The sequence below is a fragment of the Myodes glareolus genome, chromosome 2, assembly GCF_982192425.1.
Source record: "Myodes glareolus chromosome 2, mMyoGla1.1, whole genome shotgun sequence".
Lineage (NCBI taxonomy): Eukaryota > Metazoa > Chordata > Mammalia > Rodentia > Cricetidae > Myodes > Myodes glareolus.
The window spans coordinates 89,637,229-89,661,779 of NC_142027.1; the positions used below are offsets into that span (position 1 = coordinate 89,637,229).

General features: G+C 44.5%; 1 protein-coding gene and 1 pseudogene across 5 annotated transcripts in view; both read right to left on the reverse strand.

Moving 5' to 3' along the window:
* LOC125390276 (NEDD4-binding protein 2-like 2) overlaps positions 1-24,551 on the reverse strand; it is a 91,683-nt gene that overhangs the window by 16,724 nt on the left and 50,408 nt on the right. For 4 of the 5 annotated variants that reach the window (XM_048419213.3, XM_085685238.2, XM_085685239.2 and 1 more), the window contains 3 exons: positions 11,797-13,472; positions 8,364-8,449; positions 1,028-6,890 (listed from right to left, as the gene is read on the reverse strand). In XM_048419213.3, coding sequence (XP_048275170.3) covers positions 6,777-6,890; positions 8,364-8,449; positions 11,797-13,472 — 1,876 coding nt within the window. In that variant the 3' untranslated portion in view covers positions 1,028-6,776. Of the gene's footprint in view, positions 1-1,027; positions 6,891-8,363; positions 8,450-11,796; positions 13,473-24,551 lie in introns of those variants that run through there. The other variant, XM_085685237.2, reaches the window with a different exon arrangement.
* On the reverse strand, positions 13,492-17,250 carry LOC125390375 (small ribosomal subunit protein bS21m pseudogene; annotated as a pseudogene).

Consider the following 24,551-nt stretch of genomic DNA (forward strand, 5'->3'; position numbering starts at 1 on the left):
CCTTGAAAGTAAATAGTTTCCGTTGGCGATTAAAGAATGTGACAAGCACATCTGAGCAGTAACAGAAAAGGCCATTGTCTCCCCTGCTGCGTGTGTACCAGCACCTAGCTGGTGTCCCAAGCAAGGGCTGATGCACACTCCTCCAGGGTGCTGTACCGTTTCTTAGTACCTTTATCGGCCTGCCAAACTATCCTTAGAAAGCTTTACTTAGCTTTAAGTCTCTTGTTCCTTAGGTATCGGGTGGATTTAGGGGGCTGCATAGATACTTCTCGGCTGCCACATAACAGGGGAGAATGTCCTGGGACTGTTTGTAGAAAACCAAGTTCGAGTTGCAGGAGTTGGCGGCACCCATTGGTAGGCACTGGTTGTGACTCTCCAATATTTCGCTATAGAAGCAATAGGATGAGCCTGGGTTTTGGAACGAAACAGGGTGTTCAAAATTTGCATCCTAGAAAATCCGAGATATTGGTGACTTTAGCTACAATTACTGTGAAACGAAAACATTTTATGTCTGGCACGTAAGGCAAGGACATTATGAAAAAGAACTGTGGGGAAAGTCCCTCTAAGACTTAGAATCTAAGTTAAAGATCAGAGATTTCCCGACCAGCGTTAGGAAGGAGAACTGCCTGGCGATCTCACTAGCTTTGGGCTCCCCTTGGGTTGGGGTGTGAGAGGGAGGCAGGCTGCTCTCCCTGGGAATTCCCCTCCCATCATGAAGCATGCTTCCTTGGTCCTTAGAAATGCAAGGGCGTCTGTGCATGTGTGCATGGTGACAGAAAGAGTGAGGAACAGAGAGGAGATGTTCGTCATAGTAGCAGTGACCTGCAGAGTTTATACATCCCTGATGTGTGGGAAGTGAACCTAGAATCACACACCTTAGCACATCCTTAGCACACCTTTTCAAACACGGTTTTGCTCAATCTCAAAGACTACCTTGCTCACTCCAATCCCCCTCTGTCCAGTAAGGCACTACTAATCACAGGAGGCCATAGAGTGTGGGGATAGAACAAACCAGGACTAAAACACATTGAAGCCAGGCGCACGCCTTTATTTCCAGCACTCGGGAGACAGAGGCAGGGGCATCTCTGTGAGTTCAAGGCCAGCTTGGTCTACAGAGTAGGTTCCAGAACAGGCTCCAAAGTTACACAGAGGAACCCTGTCTCGAAAAACCAATCCCCCCCCCTCCAAAAAATGAGAGCTGAGGAGATGACTCAATGGGCAAGAATGATTAATGGGCAAGCATGAAGACATGAGTTCAAATCCCCAGTCCCCATGAAAAAAAGAAGGGCATGGCTGCACACGCTGAAACCCTGGTGTTAAGAGGAGAACTCATTGCTCAATTAGCCCAGCAGCTACAGCTACAGCTTCAGTGAGAGAGCCTGTCTTAATGGAGTAAGGCAGAGAGCACAAGGAAGACACCTGGTGTTCTACAGGCATGCACCTGCGCACACACACACACACACACACACACACACACACACACACGGGGAGGGGGGATGGAGAGATGGCCCAAGGGGTAAGAGCAGCAACTGGACTTGTTGGTGACTTACATCTCCTATTAGAGGGGTGGGGAGAGTTGTGATCCCTCACCTGTGTATTCATCTTCCTACTACCTGCTGTAAGCAACCCTGTCCTGACAACATGCAACCCTGGGGAGGGGCTGGAGGACACAGGCCTGGAAGACTAGTGAGGGGGCTCCCTCTGTTCAGCTGTGGGAGAGCCCTCAGCCCTGCTGGGTGAAGACTTTCTGGTGTGGTCTTCTAGGGAAGGCAGCTCTCACACCCAGCAGGGAACCACTCATCTCTGCCCTGTGAGAGAGACCAGTGAACTCCCTGGATCTCCAGAGTGGGCATTGGCGGAGTGGTGGCTCAGTTTGTTGTTAGGGTCTTAAAAGGAGGAATAGATGTTGCTGGTGTCTCCCCTAGTGAAGGAACTTTAGCAACAGGATCTAAGGCCCTTCTGGCCTCCGTGGACACCCAAATGTGTGACACACACACACACACACACACACACACACACACACACACACACGAAGATCGAAAAATACAAGCCAGGCATGGTGGCACAGGCCTTTAACCCTAGTACTCAGGAGGCAGAGCCTGGTGAATCTCTCTGAGTTCAAGGCTAGCCTGGTCTACAGAGTGAGTTTCAGGACAGCCAAGGCTACCCTGTCTCAAAAAACAAGACAAACAAACAAAACAAAAACAACAATAAACCCAAATGGACAAAAAATGATGTGGAAAAACAAGAAGTACAGTGCAAAAGAGAAACCGGGCAGACAAGCCCTCTGCAGGAGCCCGCTGTGGGTATCCTACCTGGCCCCACCCCTACTCACTCTTTTGTAAACTTAGGAGGTTCCAGGGCCCAGATTCAGTACCACGGCGTGTCCAGCATGCCCTCACTATTGAGCACACCCCTAGCACCGTATCTTATTCTCTTGCAGCCAGACACCTCCCCAGAACTAAGAACTGCATCTTCTATTTTCGTAGCACCCGCTGTCTGCCAGAGGCACAAGGACACTTGGTGTGACTGCACAAGATACCCACGGAGGGGAGTAGTCCTTAGCCATTATGCTAAAGCTTCTTTCTGCAAGTTAGACGGGATAAGTGTGGGGAAAGGTATTGAGAGCTACAGCATTCCAGAACCCAGCATACGGCTTGCGGCCAGTGGCCGGTAAGCATTATTAAACCATAAAGATGGTCCAAACTGGTAGCTGCCCCCACCATGCTAGCTGCTAAATATTCCCAGTACTTTCCTTAGAGACACAGCTATAGTGGAGTGGCTGCTAACACGTTCACTAGAAAGCCACAAATGTTTTGCTGTAAACAAAGAAAGAATTTTCCAGATGCCTATCTCCTCCCTGGCTGGTTGGCTGGCCCTCCTTCTAACTCTGCCTCCCTTCTGGCTCTTCCCTCATCCCTCTTCTAGATGACTGAGGGAAGCTGTAGGAGGCAGGGGGAGGCTTGGGGACCACAGGGCTAGTTTCAATTAAATTAAGCACATTTAGTCGTAGCTAGTCGGGAGGCTGAGACGGAGCACTGAGAGTTCAATGACTGCCTAGGGAACTTAATGAAAGTCTGTCTCCAAAACAAGACTGCGGGAAGGGAACAAGGACAGACGGGGGCAGATCTGTGCTGCCAGGATCCTGGGTCCCGGCCGGGTATGGGCAACTTTTGGTTTTCTTGGCCTTTGGGGAATTCAGAGTACAAACAGAGGGCACCAACTCTGGCTCCAGTCTGGTACCGTACACTCCAAACCGCACAGGCCAACACTGAGGAGGCCTGAGCTACTCTGAGAAACTGACCAGCATCCACCAAAGATGGCAGCTTGAAGGCAGGGTTTAACTTCCTTCTTCCTTGAAACCTCATTGAGGTGCGAAGGAAGCTGCTCTAGGGTGTCCCCGGGGCTCTGGTTGTTTTGTTGCTGTAGTCACTTTAAACAGAAGCTGGGAAGGGCTCATAGCAACAGGAGTCTAGAAACTAGGCAGCAAAGGTCAAATGCAGATTGATCTGATCAAAAGTGTCCTAAGTTAGAGAGAGCCAAAAATCACAGTTCATCCAACATAACCCCAATATCCAGGTACTGGAAGGTTTGGGGTGTGGGTGGAGCTTAGACTGCTTCAAAGTCCAGTCAAGAAATAGAGCTGAAGGCTGAAGGTGTGGCTGTGCACAGAAGGCCCTGAGTCCTCCCCTCTTCGCTCCCCCAGGCTCTGAGGGCTGTGCACAGCAGGCCCTGAGACTCTCCAGCAACAGAACACACACACACACACACACACACACACACACACACACACACACACACTGCATCTAGAGAGTTATTAAGCAAATGTCTGCATGTTGGATAGTGAGGATGAGGAAGTGGACAACCACATTTCTTCAAAAATTAAGTACAACTAAATCAAAAAAGAATAAAATACTAAAAGTAACCTCTAGTTACATGATAGGTCCCATGATCTCTAAGCAAATTCCTGGAGGTCCAGATAGTCTGAGAACTCATAAACTGTTTATTTGTTGGGTGAACTAATACAGTATAAGAACAAACATTAGGTGGTGGTGCACACCTTTAATCCCAGCACTTGGGATTCAGAGGCGTGCAGATCTCTGTGATTTCAAGGCCAGCCTGGTCTACAAGAGCTAGTTCCAGGACAGGCTCCAAAGCTACAGAGAAACCCTGTCAGTTTAGGTCAGACTTACTGACAAGTTAATTTTAATGTAACACGTAACTCAAAAACAGAAAGTGGACGCTGGGGTGAAGGCCAGGACAGGAAGCTATGGCTGGATGAGGACGTTGAGGGCTCACAAACTGACAGAGGTGGTGGCCATGACAGTGGGTGCAGTATGTGTAAACTAACACGCACTTAAGCATGGCGAGGGTGGGGCCATGGAGAAGGGTCAGAGGTTTAGAGCATTTACTGCTGTTGCAAGGGATCACAACTCTCTGCAACTCCAGTTCAAGGGATCCGACGCCTCTTCAGGCTCCCACGAGCTCCTTTATGCACGTGTATACACTCATGCACACACACATAAAATAAAATAAACATTTTTTAAAGGAACGGCTAAGGTAATTATTTTATTGTATGTGTCACCATTTTTAAAGATTGGATAAACAAAATGACATTTGAATTTTGGAACCTTTTGGGATTTCATAATTCTAGAGTTGTGGCCACAGTCCAATATTTGCATACATGCTGTCATCCAAATCTTGGAGTAATTAAAGAACTTTCTGTGCCTCATTTTCCTCTGCAAAATGAAGCTGTGACAAAGGTCTTGGCATTGGGCAGGGCAGTGTTCAAACTCTTACTGCTTGCAAATTGTCTTTCATTATTGACACAACTTATCAAGAGCAACGACTGGAGTGATTATCCATGCCAGGGCTGGTGGCCAACGGGCGCACGCTGGAAGGACCTCTGAGGGTCAGCACTGGGCACCCGGGCTTTTCTCGGTGGTCAGGACCACCAGCAGCAGGGCAGGAAGCGGAGAGCTCCCCTGCATACGAGCGCACACCCGTGCAGACATGATGCCGCAGGAAGGAGTCTGTCCCCAGCTCCTCTTTGCTACCCTGGTCACTCTTCTAACATCTAGGACCTGTGTTGTCCCTTTCGCTCACTCTCCCTGGTTCTGCCCATCTCAGCTACTTCCTGTTCTCACTCCCTGAGGTACAGCTCTTTACAGCACAAAAGTTATTAATGATCATTACAAGAATTTATGCAAATGGTTAAGCAAGTTTCCTGGCTCAATATTTTCCTCTCCCAAGATCACATGAGTTCTATTCTGCCAGAGGGCTTTGCCCAAGGAGGTGTTGAAAGAATGGAAATGAACCCGTGTTAAGAGACCACTCCTTCTCAGGTACTATCCTAAGGACTTGGCACACTTATTTCATTTAATCCCCATTTAAAATCTCCACTAGAAAGTGATACTGTTAACTTACTTTTACACTTAGAAAAAAAAAAAAACCTGAGGCTGTGAGGAGATTAATTCTTTTCAGGTCACATAGCAGGCAGCAGCCCCAGGACAGGGACACCAGAACACATTCTCGGTCTCAGCTTCTCCAAAGGACTGCAACTATCAACACATGGCAACTAGCACAGAGCCTTGTGAAGTAGGCAGAGACAGCCTGGGGACCTCTACAGCCCAGCCGGTTCTCCTTATAGCCGCCTCTTCCTACATTTCTATCTGCCCTTTAAAACCTGTTTGTCACTACATTATGACAAACCAAACCGGAAGGCTCTTTCTCATGTAACTGCAGTTACGCGCGCTGCTACAGACCTGGGACATGCTCAGGTGAGACTGGAGCGCAGCCAGAGCGGGGTGGAGGAGTGACTTCAGAACCAAAAGGAAAAGCATGTCCTTGTCACAAAACAGTCACATGCAGCATGGAGAAGAGACTCGCAGATGGGCCACAAAGCCAAGTTCACTGCACGTTACCTGGACAGTACCTCCTGTGTCATGCGAGGGCCACCTCACAGAGTTAGGGAAACATCCCCTAACTGCAACTCTGTCACATAAACCGCAGGGTTGCAAGAGGCTTGCTGCTTTCCCTTTAACATCAGGAGCAATGTCTAATATGACTACACTGGGGAACAAACTGCAAGTTTTCATCCTTTCTCCAGAGCTCCCACACTCTCTTAGCACACGGATCTTATTCTAGATGTCTCTCCGGGTCTCCACACCCCTCCTGAGGACCCACTGCTGTCTTCCAGCAGAAGCAGGGAAAGAGGAAAACATTTCTACTGAGTATACACATATTTTTCACTGACAGTCAAACACAAATTATGCTTATAAATGAGTTAAAATTTTCGAAAAGAGAAAACATGCCAAAACACATGTGCATTCCTTTCTTATCAAGCGCAGACATGTACACACTGACAATCCCAGCAGATGTATTTACTTCATAATGTCAGATTCCGGGGAAAGTGTGATATATTTGTTTTAATATCACTCTCGATGTCAAGTCTAGCATATGACACAAGTTCTATCCAGGCTAACTCTTTCCTTGGAGCATCTGCTAATATACAATATTTATACATAACCTACAGTCCTAATTCCTAGCTCTGGTCACACATCCGTGGTGTGTGGGGGATCTCGCACACACTGTGTCGCCAGAATGCTCTGAAACGCGTTCTAAGTAATGAAATGGGGAATAAATCTTGGGAGCAACAACCCAAGCTTTGTTGTAGTTCACAGAAAGACGTGCGACTGAAGAGAAGCATTGAACATGCAATGGCACAGACACGGTTGCCATGGCAACGACTCTTCAACTGCAATACATCTGCGCTATTACAACCAGGCGATGTCAACACTCATTTCCTTCTGGCCATATTGAGGTCTCTGCGATGAGAAGTGCTTACAGCTCGAGGGATTTTCATTTTTACCAAGAGGCGTCTGCCTTTTCTAGAAATGATAATTGAGATACATAAGTAATGATTAATTCTCATGTGCAGGCATTCCTCAGACGTTGAAAGCAACATGACAAGCACAGTGCCAGTCTGAGCATGTTAAGCACTGCGCTCTGTGTGTGCACGAATGGAAACACGGCCTCCCCCAGGGCTAAGGAGAGAATTAAGCTTATATCGATGAGCAGAGGGTGGTGCCGTAACATGACCCCAGCACACGAGAGAGATTCGGCAGGAATATTGTTAATATTTGAGGTTAGACAGGTCTACAGAGCAAGGCCTCATCTCCAAAACAAAAAAGTAGCTTATGAAAAGGTATGATTGGTTTGAGACATAAAACAAATGTGCTCATAAGAAATAACTGTCACCCTTAAGCAACAGCTCTACATTTTATTATTAAACTTAATCTTTACTGTTAATTTCAAAATGTTCCTGGGGTACTTCTAGTTTTCCTACATCACTATTAATTAATTAAAAAAATAAAAAGACAGCGGGGGATGGTGCATGCCTTAAATCCCAGCACTCAGGAGGCAGAGGCAGGCAGATCTCTGAGTTCATGGCCAGCCTGGTCTACAGACTGAGTTTCAGGACAGCCAGGGCTGTTACACAGGGAAACTCCGTCTTTAAAAACTAAAACCAAACAAACACAAACAAAAAACAAAATCAACCAACCATAAAAACAAAGCAAAACAGCTATGTACCACTCTTCGAGTCTACTGAGTAACAGTCTGAGTTCTCCATCAGCTCCCTGCATAACGTGAGCAGTCCTAAGAACAGGGATGTTTTCCCACTGAGGACCAAAAGACCACACCATTGATAAGATGCCTTAAATCAATCAAACACAAATCTAACCTAACTTAGGACTGAACACAGAATATATGTAATGAATGATAGACTCTTCTGAAATGGCCACTTCAGAATGTACAGCCTTCAATATACTTTGAGAAGTAAATGTGTTTCTCTTAGGACTAATTGAAATAAAGTGTGCATGTACATATACATATTCGTTTTATATTTTTTTCTTTCCTTTTTTTTTGTTTTGTTTTTTTTTCTAAGACAGAGTTTTCCTGTGTAGCTTTGACTGCCCTGAAACTTGCTCTGTAGACCAGGGTGGCCTCAAACTCACCAAGATAGACCTCCTCTGACTTCCGAGAGTTAAAGGCGTGTGCCACCACCGCCCTGCTCTTTCTCTAATTTTCATGAAGCAATCCTCCCAATTTATTTCTACAGAAATATTACCTAGGGGTGGGAGAGATGGAGCAGCAGTTATGGACACACACGGCCCTTGCAGGTCCCCGAGTTTGGTTCTCAGCACCCACTTCAGGCAGTTCACATTTGCCTACAACCCCAACTCCAGGGAGATCTGACACCTCCAGTCTCTGTAGGCACTCACATACATGTGCACATACACATAGTTAAAAATAACAGAATTAACTACTTTGAAAATAAATCTCTAAACCTAAACATATACCTCTAGTGGCATCTTCCATGGCAAAGGCATCATCTTGAGCATCTTCCAGTCAAAGGGCATCACATGGTCAGCAGGTAACAAGGATTCTGTGGGCGAGAGAAGACAGAGGACAAAACTCATCCCAAAGTCAGAGCCTCTATGAAGATAAAATGCTGCAAACCTGCCATCTGTGTTTAGAGTCTAATTTTGAAGGTTTCTCAGAGATGGTTAAGTAGGATTTTGTTTCAGACCTCAAGTAGTGAACAGTATTCAGACGCATTGAAAATCCTCATTGTTTGTCTATAAACGCCATCAGCCCAGATTTCCCGCAAGTCTATACATATCAACACACACACACACACACACACACACACACACACAGCTGAAAGTGTCACAGGCACAAAACTTAGTCTTGCTTTCCTGTGATACATACAAAACATTATAACTATAGAGTATATTCAGTCTCCTGCAAATTGCTCCTTCCACATGTAAGTGTCTAAAGAATATTCTGCACATTTAAGAAGCTCATAAACAGGCAGGCAGTGGTGGCACATGCCTTTAATCCCATCACTTGGGAGGCAGAGGCAGGCAGATCTCTGTGAGTTTGAGGCCACTCCACAGAGTGAGTTCCAGGACAGCCGGGGCTACACAGTCTCAAAAAGCCAAAGTAAATAAATAAGTTCATAAAGAACTCCAAACATTAACACAACTGTAACACCCACTGGTCTTACTAAACCACGAGCGGGATCTGTCCTGTATTCACACAGCCCTATCGTCACACTTTGTTTCCACGTAGCCATCACACAATCCTGCATCTCATAGATCCCAATGCTACGACTCATGTGAGCCCCAGACACCAAGCCTCTGTCCAATCTAGCCAAAAAAGTGGCCTCACAGCCTACTCTTGATTCCACTTTCCCTTTTTGAGCACGGCATTTCTAAACAGAAAGGTCTGTCCTTCTCTTCCTGCACAGTCCTGCTCCTCGAACTGCCTGTGATTCACCTTCTCTTTCTTTTCTCTTTTTAGAGACAGAACTTCTACTGCGCCCTGACTGACCTGGAACTCTCTATGTAGAGTGGGCTGGCCTCAAACTCAGAGATCCACTGCCTCTGCCTCCCAAGTGCACGGGTGTAATTAATTTTTATATTGAAGGAACAAACAGATCCAGAATCCCATTCTTTCCTTTTCTTTTTATTTATAATACTTTATTTCATGTGCACCTGTGTTTTGCCTGTATATATGTCTCTGTGAAGGTGTCAGATCCCCTAAAACTGGAATTACAGGTGGTTTTGAGCTGCCATGCAGGTACTGGGAATTGAACTTGGGTTCTCTGGAAGAGCAGCCAGAACTCGTTTTTGTTTTGTTTTGTTTTGTTTTTCGAGACAGGGTTTCACTGTAGCTTTGAAGCCTGTCCTAGAACTAGCTCTTGCGGACCCTGCTGGCCTTGAACTCAGAGATCTGCCTGCCTCTGCCTCCCCCTCCCAAGTGCTGGGATTAAAGGTGTGCACCACCACTGCCTGGCAAGTACTCTTAACCTCTGAGCCATCTCTCCAGCCCCTGTGGGTGAAGTTTAGCAGTGCTAAAAGAGAGTACTTTCAGAGGCCCTGCGTTCAATTTTCAGGGTCACATGGAGGGTCACAACCATCTGTAATGATGCCCTCTTCTGGCATGTTTATACATAATAATAAAAAACCTTCCCTCATGGACTATTCATAATCCTGACTTTATATTATCTACTTGCCGTGATTTAATTTGTATTATTCTTCTCTCCTCATTTACAAACAAGGCAAGCTATTGATGAATAAGATAGTTTCTTTGAAAATTCCGGAGGTTTAATTAATGGATACTTGATTGTTTTGATGATGAAGATGACACTGTGTGTTTAAGAGAGGAAGAAGTTTAGGATCTTTTCACTAACATGCTGATCTGAGGCAAGAGTTACCAAGAGTTTTTAGTTAGGGACCCCTTTGATACGCTAATAACATCTATAGAGCTTCTCTCAGAAAAGGGATACAGAATGACACACACATTTTGCTTATGATTTCAGAGTAGACCTTAGACCAAGATTCCTGTCTCAAACATCAATTATCAAAAGTTAAAATTAATAATAATAATAATAATAAACAATTGTGTTTTATTTTAAAGTTTGGGCAGGTGTCTTGTTGGACATCTAGGAGCACGGCCAAGGGCATCAAGTAGTTAGATGTACTAATTCAGAGATCATAAGTATGTGGTCAGAAGACCAAGAGTTATACTTGGTTTGCTGTGGGATCTATTCAATTCTGGGCCTGAGCTTCTGAGACAGAGACCGTCTAGAGCATGGGGAACCTAAGGGAAGCAGGAAAGGGGTGGATAGGCACTGAGACAGCACAGGCCGAGAGCCCCTGCTAAGTTCCTCAGGAAGCCCCAGGAGACCCGCGGGGAACAGAACACCGGCTTCCCGACTTCTTAGAGCTCTGTACTCAATGAAGTAATAATTAACGGCAAACCTCTCTTCAGATCACTCTAGAACCTTCTCAGACAAACTTTAACAAAGTCAACGATTTTGGCAGGCTTGCGTCCCTTTATCTTTACCGTTCCGTCATTCTCGGTGTCATATCTGAGTCCCAGGACTGACAGTCACATGGCAAAGAAGGGACATGTACAACGTAGAAAGACAGACAGACATTTTTAAATATGTGTGTGAGGGGGCTGGAGAGACAGCTTGGTGGTTAAGAGGACCCAGGTTCAATTCCCAGTACCCACATGACAGCTCACAGCTGTATGTAACTCCAGTCCCAGAAATCTGATGTCCTCTTCTGGCCTCTGTGGAAACCAGGCACGCACATGGTGCACAGACATACATGCAGGCAAAACACTCATACACATAAACTAAACAAACAACAACAAAAACATGTGCGTGTATATTACGTCTATGCCTGGTACTCACGGAGGCCAGAAGAGGGCATCAGCTCCCTTGGAACTGGAGTTGTAGACGGCTGTGAGTCACATGGATGTTGGGAACCAAACCTGGGTCCACGGCAAGAGCAGCCAGTGCTTTTAACTGCGGTGCCCTCTCTGCAGCAGGGAAACTCAGACATTTACAAAGACTGCATGCAGACAAGGGATGGCAGCCTGATAGGTCGAGCATTGTTCACTATGGGTTTTCACTTTCACTGCTGCAGTGATTCATAAGATCAATACGACATGATGTCACTAACACAGGAGAGAGCCCACGACACAAAGTATTTATGTATTTTAAATTGGACTTTTAGCTCTTTGTTTTCTTTTTGCCTTTGGGGGGGGCAGGATTTCTCTGTATAACAGACCTGGCTTTCTTGGAATTCTCTTTGTAGACAGGTTGACCTCAAACTCAGAGACCCGCCTGCTTCTGCCTCCTGAGTGCTGGGATTAAAGGTGTGCACCACTATGCTGGGCTTGGATTTTAATTTTTCATGAATAAAAACGAGTTACCTATGGGAACTCCAGGAGATCCAAAACGTCTGACTGGGTGAAAGGCAAGCTCTTGTGACAATGGCCCATGGCACTGATGACTCCTGCGTATTAAATCCCGGCTGTCCTCAGCTGGTAGGCGGCGCACTGGCTCTCGGCCTTCCTGTGTCTTCAGCTCTTCATCCAGCTTCTCATTTAAAAACTGAGTATTAGGGGAAATCCTCAAAGAGCAAAGAGCAGCAGGCTGGCCACTTAGAACGTCTGAGGGGATAAATCTTCCGTCGGCTAGGGTCCTACCCATGCTTCTCTGAGATTTAAATGTCAAAAGTGCTCTTCCGTTGTTAAAAGATAGCATGCAAAAGCTAGACAGGTAATATAGCAGGAGCGAAGGGACAGGATTTTTATAAAAATACACAGCACACCCGACCCTGTTAAATGACAGGCGATAAGAACAAGGTTGCTGGACAATACTTAGAGAATCATGAAGGGCATCAAGATAAAACCACGGCAGATGACAGTCAGTGATCATTTTTTGCTTTGTCTCATCTTTATTGATCATTTTGGAAATATCTTCCTCGGCCCAAAACGTGTTCAGCTCATGATTTTCTGTCAGGAGGTCACATTTTTCCTTTGCTTCAGGGTTGGCAGGTGGCAAACTGCAAATCCTCCTTTGCATCCCTTGTGTACCCCTTGCTGATTCTAAGAGATGCTCCGGGGAGATCAGATGGGGGACACAGGTGCTGAAGGTATTTGTTTCTGAGTTTCTGGGTAAATCTACCACTTCAGCTTTAGGTGACAGATCTCCAAGTTGCTTCTCCATTGGTATTTCTGGGCAGTTTCCTGAGACTGCTGCTCCTTCAGAGGTGAAAACCAACTGAATAAGTTGTTCCTCACTCTCAGGACAGGTCAGTCTCTGAGATCTGTTTTTCTTGGGTCTCTGTTCATACACGAACTCATGAGGTCCTTTGGGCCAACTGCCAAAATATGGCTGACTCTTGGACCTTATCTGTAATTCTTCATCAGACAAACTAGCTGTAAAAAAAGCCCAGCAATTGCTTCTAACTCCTTGTTCCTTTTGTAAAACTTCCTCGGATGTTCTGGTCCCACCGTGCTCATCCAGGCGGTTTTTATCCATCATCTCCGTCTTCTGCGTAAATGAACATGGGGTTTTAGCAAATACGTCCTGTGTGTCTAAGGCTGACTTATGTCTATTGTTCATATGCATTTCCACCCTCATGACCGAGCAGCCATCTCGGTCACATCTCCCCACACAAGAAAGATGCTGAGTGTTTGTGTGACAAGAAGCAGAACTTTCGCTTGGTACTGATGGTAAGGTTAGAACCAGGTCCTCCTCCTCCTCAGGGAAGCAGTGCTTAGGTGTGTGGTCCAACTCAACCGTAGACACACCGTTTTGGGAATTGTTTGAGATCCTTATGTCTTGCCAACTTTGCTCTTCGTTGCTATTTATATAATCTGCTTCATTCGGTAGGCTGCCAGTAAAGGGGTGCCCTGGTTCTCTCCCTGTCTCTTCAGAACCTTCCCCTTCACTCTGAGATCGACCAAGACTTCCTGGTGCAAGGTGACCTAAGGTTGCAAGTGAGTTCTCACTAAAACTGGTGTTCCTTTTCTTTCCTTTTCTGTTTCTCTTCTGTTTGGGTTTGTCAGGCCTGTACCCACTTTTCTTCAAAACTCTTCCTCTGAAATATAAAGAACAAACAAAATGCATAACTTTTTCATGTAATATTAGCAAACTCTAAAATATGACTGTGCAAAGCTACTTAGTTCAAGTGTGCCTGCATACTTTGTACTGATTTACAACCACTTGTTTTTCTTATTCACGTATGATCGAGTTTATTGTAGAGAAGGGTAACAGAAATTGTGGTTGGATCAAGAAAAGAGTTGGGCATACAATTAATGTGGGCCTTCTATCCACAGGCCTTAGCACCCGGCTATGGATCTGCCCAGTTCTTTTGCATCAGGAAGTTAGTCTTTCAAGTCATTTCCATGTTGTAGATTCTCTGGCATGTCTCAAAGTTCTCCCACTGGCGGTGGCGGCAAGGCTTCTTACAGTAGTGTCATCACGTCATGACGTCAGTATGCCCATCAGTGCTGAGGATGCTGTCCAGGATCCCGTATGCACCTTCCATGTTCTCCTCCTGAACCAGCACCGTCCTGACAGTGAACTTCAGAAGTTTAGCTGTGGCCTTGTATTTCCAATCTTCGTTCTTCAGGACCTATAGACTTCAGCCGCAGCATTCCTTATAGTCACTTCTACCGACATCTCAAAATCTGCCGCACTAAATATTAGCACACGCTCATCGCATAAGCCAACAACTTTATGAAAACCTAATATTTATATTGAAGACAATATTCTGTGTGTATAGAATAGATATCATATTTGGTGATATTTTACATTTTAAAGGAATTGATGATTTTATTATAATCCTGCTTAGAGCGTAACAGCAGTTTTCTTATAACGAGACATTTTATAATGCTTTAGACTTGAAAGATAAGCAGTGGAATAGCCTCAGTATGGCAGACATTTAGTGGTTTTAATGACTGGGTTATTTAGACAAAAAGACTGACAATTTAGCTGCCCCCATCACACTTTATGCAGTACTTACTAATGAGCATCGGAGTCCAGGTTTGGTGATGCATTTGGAATTGTCTGGCTAGTAGTGACCCTAAGCCAGAGGTTATGCCATCAATTTGTGAGGTGTTGTAATTGTGGGGAGGCGTTTGTGGTGGTCACAGTGACTGGCAATGTGTGACGATACATGGCACTGAGGCCAGTATGCTAACCATCCTATGACACACACTGGAGAGACACCCACCCAAGAGAGATAGAATTCTCATCACTCGCACTAACAGTGCATAGCTGTTGTGGAGCAATCCTTTTGTACACTGTGAAGATGTGTCTTTGCCAAGGTGACTTCTGATTGGTTTAATAAAGTCAATAGCTAGGCAGGAAGAGGTTGGGGGTACTTCTGGGCAGAGAGAGAGAGAGAGGGAGAGAGAGAGAGAGAGAGAGAGAGAGAGAGAGAGGAGATGAATCTAGGTGAGGGAGATATGCCAGAGGACATGGAGAAGAAACAGGAAGTGCAAGATGGAAGAGAGGTAAAAAGCCACGAGGCAAAATATAGATTAATATAAATGGGTTAATTTACATTATAAAAGGTAGTGGGGGGGGCTGGAGAGATGGCTCAGAGGTTAAGAGCATTGACTGCTCTTCCAGAGGTTATGAGTTCAATTCTCAGCAACCACATGGTGGTTCACAACCATCTACAAGGAGATCCGATGCCCTCTTGTGGCCTGCAGGCAAACATACAGGCAGAACTCTATATAGGACACTTCATAATAAATAAATAAATCTTTTTAAAAACAAAGGACAAGCCTAAGATATAGGCCAAGCTTTCATAGTTAACAATAAGTCTCTGTGTCACTTTTTGTGAGAGAGTGACACAAAGAAAAATCCATCTGCACATAGTTCTGCACAAGTGAAGACAATACTTGACGTGCTGGGCACATCCACCCTGTGGCCCCTGAGCTGCATTCATCTCAGAACAGTTATCAGTGGAGCCCAACACAAAACTGCAAGCTTACTCCAACCAGTGTCAGGTTTTTGGGTGTGTGATTTTTTTTTTCTGTAACTCAACTGCATCGTTCTCAACTGTAAACTTTATAGACGGCACCGTGTCTCATGTCCAGAGGGTGACACTTCTGAAAGACGATGCGAAGGACAGTATTTGGTCCTTTTCATTGGTCTAGTCAGCTTTCTACTTTGTCACATAAAGGCTCGTTTCCCCCTTCCACAGTGAATGAGCAGAGTCAGACACAAGGTACCGATGAAAGCCCAGAAAACCAACTAGGAGAGCAATAGAAATAGGTGCGGGCACTGGAGAGAAGGCTTGCTGGTTAAGAGCACTGCTCTCGCAGAGGATCCAGGTTGGGTTTCTAGCACCACATGATGCCTCATAACCTACTGTAACTCCATTTCAGCGGATCAAATGCCCTCTTCTGGCCTCTGAAGGCAGCAGGCACACATGTAATTCATATATTTGGAAATATACATACATAAATTAACCAAAGTCAGGCGGTGGTGGCACACGCTTTTAATACTAGCACTCAGGAGACAGAAGCAGGAGGATCTCTGAGTTTGAGGTCAGCTTGGTCTACAAATTCCAGGACAGTCAGGGCTAAACAGAGTAACCCTGTCTCAACAAACCAAATAAATAAATAAACAGAGAAGAAGAGAAGAGGAGAAGGGGGGATGAAAACACCAAGGATAGAGCAATAGAAAAATAAGGAAATAAGCAAAGAGAAAAGTGGAAGGGCAAAAAGATGATGAGACAAAGGCAACTGTTTCCAGATTGGGCACTGATCAACGAGCTAGTTAAGTAGCCCCCTCTCTCTCTCTCTCTCTCTCTCTCTCTCTCTCTCTCTCTCTCTCTTTCTCTCTCTCTCTCTCTCTCTCTCTCTCACACACACACACACATAGTGTGTATATACATGTATGCGTATGTGCAGGTGCACTTGCCTGTGAGTGCTCAGAGGCCAGAGGTCAGTGTTTGGTGTCCTATCACTTACCACCCAAGTTTTTGGACAAGGTCTCTCATTAGACTAAAGCTCCCTGATTTGGCTGGACTGGTTGTCCAGTAAGCCCCCAAGATTCACCTGTCTCTGCCTCCCCAATACTGGGGTTATAGGTACACCACTGTCTGGCTTTCTGTTTCCTTATACAGGTGCAGGGGACCCAAACTCAGGTCCTCGTAATTATACACCAAGCACCTTACCCACTAAGCCATCTCATCACCCCTACCAATATGCTTTGTAAATCTCCTGTGGTCCCTAATCAGTATTCTATGCTACTAAGTTTTCAGAGGTAGGACATATGAACTCCTTGTGTTCATTACACCTAGTTGCTGATGCCCTTGCTCATGTATTCCCACGTGTTGGCTTAGAAATAACGGGAAGGGCAGGTAGTGGTGGTTAACACCTTTAATCCCAGCACTTGGGAAGCAGAGGCAGGCAGATCTCTGTGAGTTTGAGGCCAGCCTGGTCTACAAAGTGAGTTCCAGGGCAGTCAGGGCTACACAGAGAAACCCTGTCTCAAAAAATGAACAACAACAACAAAAAAAAAAAACAAAAAAGGAAGGAAGGAAGGAAGGAAAGAAGAAAGAAAGAAAGAAAGAAAGAAGAAAGAAAGAAAGAAAGAAAGAAAGAAAGAAAGAAAGACAGAACAGGAAGGGAGGCTAATGTACCTAGAAGCAGCAGTTTAAAAGACGTTACACACAGGATGCCGTTTTTGGTAACATTCGTGGTCAATTCTGTGAACTGTAGTCATACAATGAAATTCTAGTTGCGTTCAAAGTACAATACTAGTTATTAAATCCGTACCTGATCTGTCTTACAACTATGTAGTCTTGTCTTGCTCTGAATTTGATTTTCCTGCCTTAGCCTCTCAAACGTTGCCATCACGGATATGTGCCATCGTGACCTGCTGCTGCTGCTGCTGCTGCTGATTTTGACTTTCTGGGTCTCACTGTGTGCTCCTGGACGGCCTACAACTCACTTTGCAATCCAAGATACCCTTGATCTTATAGATATCTACCATCCTTTGCCTCCTGAGTTCTGGGATTAAAGGCACACTCAGCTATTATCATTTTGCTAGCTAGTTTTATGTTAGTTTGACACAAGTTAGAGTCATCTGAAGGGAGGAAACTTCAATTAAGAAAATGCTTCTGTCTTAGTTACAGTTTCTTTTTTTCCATTTTTGGTTTCTCAAGACAGGGTTTCTCTGTAGCTTTGGAGCCTGTCCTGGAACTAGCTCTTGTAGACCAGGCTGTCCTCGAACTCACAGATCTGCCTGTCTCTGCCTCCCAAGTGCAGGGATTAAAGGTATGTGCCACCACTGCCCGGCTTTTAGTTAGTTTCTATTGTTGCAAAGAGACACTATGACTACTACAACTCTCATTTTTTAAAGAATTATTTAAATCCATTTTATGTGCATTGGTGTGGAGGTGTCAGATTCCCTGGAACTGGATAGTTGTGAACTGCCATGCGGGTGCTGGGAACTGAACCCAGGTCCTCTGGAAGGGCAGCCAGTGCTTTTAACTGCTGAGACATCTCTCTAGCTCTGACTATGGCAACTCTTATAAAGGAAAACATTTAATTGAGAAGATCACTTACAGTTTAGAGGCTTAGTCCACTATCATCAGGGCAGGGAGCATGGCAGCATGCCATATCTACTCCAACAAAGCAACACCTCCTAATAGTGCCACTCCTGAGTTTATGGGAGCCAATTACATCCAAACTACTACAGCCTCCATAAGATACAGCTGTAGGCAAGTTTGCAGGGCATTTTCTTAATGGTTGATGGTGGAGGACCAAGTACATTGTAGGTGGTGCCATCTCTGGGCTGGTGGTCCTGGGTTCTATAAGAAAGCAGGCTGAACAAGCTAGAAGGAAGCAAGCTGGTAAGCAGACCCCTCCATGGCCTCTACATCAGCTCCTGTCTCTAGGTTCCTGCCCGATTTGATTCCTAGTCTTAACTTCCTTCAGCAATAAACAGTGATATGGAAGTGAGCCAAATAAGCCTTTTCCTCCCCAAGTTCGTTGATCATGGTGTTTTATCACAGCAATAGTAATCCCAACTAGAATATGAAATTAGTAGCTGTGGGTGTGGGTGGTGGTGGAATACATCCTACATTCACAGGTCCTGGGTAGGTTTTGTTCTGAATAAGCTGAGGACGTGACTGACGACAATAACCCACCATTGATGTGGGAGAATTGTCTGTATTTTGTCAATCATATTTTAATAAAATGCTGATTGGCCAGACAGACAGTATAGGCAGGAAAACCAGACAGGAAGTAGAGGTGATGCAATGAGAACAGGAGAATTCTGGGAAGCAGGGAAGTTTCTCCGCCATTCCTGCGCAGACCACCAAAGAGACAACATGTAAGCTGTCACACTGAGAAAGGTACTGAGCCCATGTGGCTAAAATAGATAAGGATAATGGGGTAACATAAGTTACAAGGACTAATAAGGAGCCTGACCTAATGGGCCAATCAGTTTATAACCTTATGGAGTCCTGTGTGTGATTTTCCTTGGGACTTGCTGGCTTATTGGGGTACTGGGCCGGACAGAAACCCCAACAAGCTGGCCCTCATGCTACACACCATGCCTGTGGAGAAATGACCACAGGGACCAGGAAAGGAGGAGGCTGCCCTACAACAAGCAAACAAAACTCAATTCTAAATCTGGAAGATTGGGCCACTTATTAGAGCATTTTACTAGGAGGTTATCAAAGGGGTCTGTAAGAATTGAGTTTGGATGAACACAGAATATAGTGCAAAGTATGTGAAGATCAAAAAAATATAAAAGAGACATGTACCAATTCTTCATCGATGACACTTTCGAGACAGTGACGATGCTCGCTCTGTGGCCCAGGCTAGCCTGGAATTCTCAGCAAAAATTCTTGCCTCAGCATCCCAGATGATAGGTTTAGAGGTACAAGCTACCACTCCCCGAATCCACCGATGCACTTCAGAGTTACTGTCCTTTTTCTAGTGAATTGAGCCTTCTAGAAAACACTCATCAACCGGCAACCTTGTGAGGCTACTGTGAGGTAAGAGATGTGGTGGCAGTGGTGATAACTTCCGCTGGGGTACATTCGCCTCTGATGTAGCAGATCAGTAGACGCATTTTCATCAGGAACATGGATCTATCCAGTGTGAGAGGCTCATCAGAGCTGCGTCAAGGCTTGTTAAACCTGCTGACTCACTTAGGATGAATGGCCCTGTTAGCAAAGAAAAGCATCACTAAGCAAAAGTGAGTCATAAGCAGGAAGTTGAGAGAGCTGAAGGCATAGGCTGGAGCCTTGAAAGGAAGGAAGGAACAAGAAATAAGCAAGGTAAACACATCTGTGATGAGTAAGACTAGATGATGGCTCAGAACCCAAGCTCGTGGGCAGGAGCACAATGTACTTCTCAAGAACTTGGAGGGGTGGTTCTCAGAGGCGAGCTAACCTGACCAAGGGAACCTGACCAGGACACGAAGGTAAGAGAGCATCCAGATGAAGCCCAAACTGACTACGGAGAAAAGCAGGCAAAGCGAGAATAGAGAAAGAGAGTACGTAATGATTCCATGAGACAAAGGCATGCCTTCTCCCCAGTCTCCTACTGCAGAACCCTACACACCAGCATCTCCAGTGTGTGCACTCCTTCCAATCAGAGATCAAAGCACATGCAGATAGGAAAATCCTCAGAGTTCTGTGGAATGATTACAGTTGGGATAGCCCAGGTCGGCCTGGACACTGGCACAGTAATCTGGTAGCAGGCAGGACCACACGTAAACATGTCTCCTTTATAAAACTGGGCTAATGTTTCCTTCTTGTGGAATGGTTATACAGATTTATTAATGTAGGTGCTCTTAAATGACATCCATTTAACTGATAGGACAGATGACTGAATCTTTCCTCTTCTTGTATATGACACTTACAGTTACTAATGGCACCGAATATTCCCAGCTAGATGGCTGCTTTCTGTTAAAACTTTATCTTTCAGCTCCTAGTGGTTAGAACTGTGTGTTTACAAGGAGTCAGTGAGTTTACCCCCAAATCTGTTCACACCAGTGTACTATCAGGACAAAGATACGGCTTATCTTACTAAAGATGAGGTGCTAAAGCAATTTCTAAACAAGCTGTGGACAGGATCACTGTAAACCTGTTTTTGAGCTCTCCTACTGCCTTGAAAATGTCTGTGGGTTCACCAATATAAACCAGAGATTCATGGCAGCGCACTGCAGGCAAGCATGGCTTAAACATAAAGGGGAAACAACAGAATCACATGCAGGAGAAAAGTGGAGAGTCAGTATTTTTTCTCTTATCCCTTTTAACTGTTCTTGTAAAGGACAAGGCTTTTCATGAGGGAAAGAAATCAACTGAGTTTCTGGTCAATAAAATGAGGCTTTTTTGCCTTAGGGGGAGAAAAAGATCAGTGAAAAGAGCCCTGGGAGTGTGGCCTGTCATTTGCCCGACATTCATATAAAATGTTTTCATAAGAATTTCTCGCTATGTTGCTTTTCCTATGGTGACTGGGACCTAAGCCAGAGCCTCACACATGTCAATCAAGTGCTTATCAATATCAGCATCCCTGTATCCTTATGTTAGTTGTTTTCAGTGAACTAAATGGAAAGGAAGAAAAAAAATATTAACCCGGGGGATGACATAATGGTCTGAGTATACATGTTTAAAAATCTGCAGATAAATCAATAGCATTACTAATTAAGTTTGGCAAATGTTATAGGATATAAAACCAACATTCAAGGGAACCATATGGCATAGTAACAAACTCCAAAATGCCATCTCTCCACAATAGCAATTGGTAAGGACTGTCAGAATCAATTGCTTCAGGATCCTGACAAGCCAGAGCTCTGCAAGAACTGGTAGTCAACTAAGAAAAACCCAGAACATCTCAGTAAGAGAGCTTTGTGTTGTTTCTAACTCTCTGGAGCCCCGTCTAAGGCTGCCCATATCGGCGCTGGTCCAAAAACAACAGAGTGCATCTCAGTGCAGGCACAAGAGGCAGCACAAAGACCTTCCTCTCAAGCATTATGGTTGCCTCAATCTCTCTGGATCCACCCATTGTCTCCTTTTGCTGTTATTTTGAGATACAGTCTCACTGAGTTGCCTTGGCTGGCCTAGAACTATGCAGACCAGGCTGAGATCTGCCTGTCTCTGCTTCTCAAGTCTGGGATTAAAGCCATGTGACACATGGCTGGTTTGCTTCCATTAGGACTAACTTTAAAACTCTCCCACGAAAATAGAGCAAAAGAAGCATAAGATGAACTCATTATAAGGCACATGAATTGGGCAACAGATACAGGACTAGGCATAACAGCGGGGAGGACAGTTGATAAGTCATAAAGCCTATAAAGAAGGGTAGGGCTGAGGGCTGGAGAAGTCCCTGGGTGTTTCTGGGAATGTGGAAGGCCAAAGCTATGGTAGTGTCTATGCAGAAATGACTGACCAGGCCCTATGCTCCAATCCCACTCCTGGCCAACAGACTGCTCAAGCAGGAAGCAAACACTGGGGCAGAACTGCAAAGAGCCCATGTGTGGATGCTGGGGAGCACGGAACAGGACCTAGCAGCGCAGGTGGCATCCGGCTTGTCATAGCTGTTGTCTGAATAAATTCAGCAACTAGCTGGGGATACAGTTCAGTGGCACAATGCCTACCAGCACGCTTGAGGACCCAGAATCAATCTACAGGCTAACCCTGCAACCTTAGGACTGTGAAGCAGAAGCTGAAGGACTAGGGATTTGGGGTCATCCTCAGCTGCACAGAATTTAATGGCCAGTCTAGGACATGTGAGACTCTACCTCAAAATAAATAGCTAGACCTTTCCAAACAAGATTCAGAAGCACCCTAGTCTCAAGCTATAAAAAAATGTACAAAAGTCAATGGCCTAAAAACTGTAATGTTGCTTATGCTTAAATTTTTGTTATTTCTTAGGCCCACCATTGGTGCAAAAGAAAAGTAATGGTAGAAAGAAAATACATCTTAATATTCTATTTATTTACTTATAATTCCAAAGTTATGCAAGCTTTCTGACTGTATTCATACCTATTCCTTCTTTCCCTTTCACTCCTGCCAAACCTGTTCTTCCCAAGACACCTTCATCCCCCTCCCTTCTTTTTGTGGTCCACTGTTTTATTACTGTTTTGTGTATGAGCATGGGGGATTATTCACTTGAATAACGACAACTCACCAATGACCACAGATCTTGTCGTCCTTATTTTAACATTAAAAAGTTAACATAAAACTTAGCCATTTGATAGGCAATAGTTTTATCCACTGAGAACTTGCTGATATTCCTAGGTGTTTTTGATGTATGTGAGACTGTCTATCTTCTGTGTGCTGTCACTTTATAAACACAGCACCAACACTGTACTATAAAGAGTTCTACCTTGGATTGCCTTTCAGGCCATGGGAGATACTTTCTGGCTGTTTCTAGTAGCTCTACATAGATTTTTGAAAGGTCTATCTACATTCAGTGCTTTTGCATCATCAGTGGGTGTGGACGACATGGCATCGCTGCTGCTCAACAAAGTCCCAGCATTTTGATATGTGGGTCACAATTCTCCAACCACCTTTTTATTTTCACTTTTAATGACTCTCACTACATTCTAGGAGTTTTCTTATGCCTTTCTGTTTGGGAAATGTTGTGCATGCTTTGGTAAAGGTTGTAAATGTATAATACAATGGCAGAATCTTTTAAACCAATGGTTCTTTGGAAAAATTCTCTGCCACTCTGGAACCATATAGAATGATATCCCTGCTTACTCCTCACACAGGAAACCCTATTATGCCCCCCTGATTGCACCAAGAATAGAGAAGTTAAAGATTTACTACCTGGGCACACCTGATTCCAGGGATGAAAAACATATAATCAAGAGAAACAGTGGACCCAGATCCATTGTAAAACCTTGCCAAGACAAGGAGGGACAGTCCTTCAAAATTCCTGCTTCGTAGAAAAGTCTGTCAGATATGCTAGGCCTGTAGGCCAAAGATGTATGCCCCAACATTGCAGAAGAACCTTGGGTGACCGTCCAGAGAGCCAGCTGCTTCTGCCATTTCTCACATGTTTTTGGAAGGTGCTAGCTTGCACTTCCTACTTACTCAGTTATTATTTCCTTGTTGGGTCTCTGAGGGAGTTGAAGTCCAGATAGTTATTGTTTCCTTATTTACCATACTCAGAAAAGAAACTCACTAACGAGGTGTAAAGTGTAAAAGGTGAAGAGACATCAAAAGATAATTTGATAATCAAATTAGAATAGAAAGTGAATTAGATACAACCTTTGGACTCACCAAGACAGGACAGTTAATGGAATATTTTCTCTGAATTTGTCAAGTGCAAATGGACTAGACATTGTTAATGTATTTATTGCCTTATATACTGTATATAGTTATTGTACTTATTGTATATAGTTTTTCTTATATTAGTTATAACCTTTTTATATTACACAAAAAGGGGAAATGTGGTGATCTTTTGTTTCTGATCTAACAAATAAAGCTTGCCATTTAGGGCAAGGGTTCAGTTAATATGTATGGAATAGTGCCCACGATTAATGACTTACTGGATGAATGGCAAGATCTGGTCTGCCCACAGAGAGAAGATTCTGTTAAGAAGTTAGACTGGCTTGCTTCCCCTCTGCCATGTACAGGAGCATACACTGAAGGAATCAGAATGATACGCTATAATGAAAAAAGAGTAAGATGCCAAGACCTTCCCCTTTGGGAGCTTATGAGGGGAACAAGGCCTATAAGACTAAGGCACAAAGCAATGCTATCAGGAAAGAGCTCAATGCTTGTTGTTGTACCATGTTGTAATACATGTTACAAACACTACGTCATGCCCCTTGAAGAATAAAAGTTGCTCTTTGGATTTGTCTGACACCTCCTGACAAGGGCTGAGACTGTGCAGCAGGAAGTGTAAGAGGGCACCTGGTGGGATTACTGAACCTTAGATAACAATAATCATTTAGATTCTTGCTAAACTTACTGTTCTTTGCTTCATAAAAAAATACTGTAATGACATTGATGACTGCCTTCATTCCAGAATCATTAAGCATGCTTCCAACATTGCTTGTGGTCAAACTATAATGCAATTACAGAGTATATAAGGTATAGACTATTTACAATAAATGGGTAGCCATCCTGATTCATTCTCATATTGTGTCAAGTCTCCTTCCCTTACCAAGCCTACACCCCATC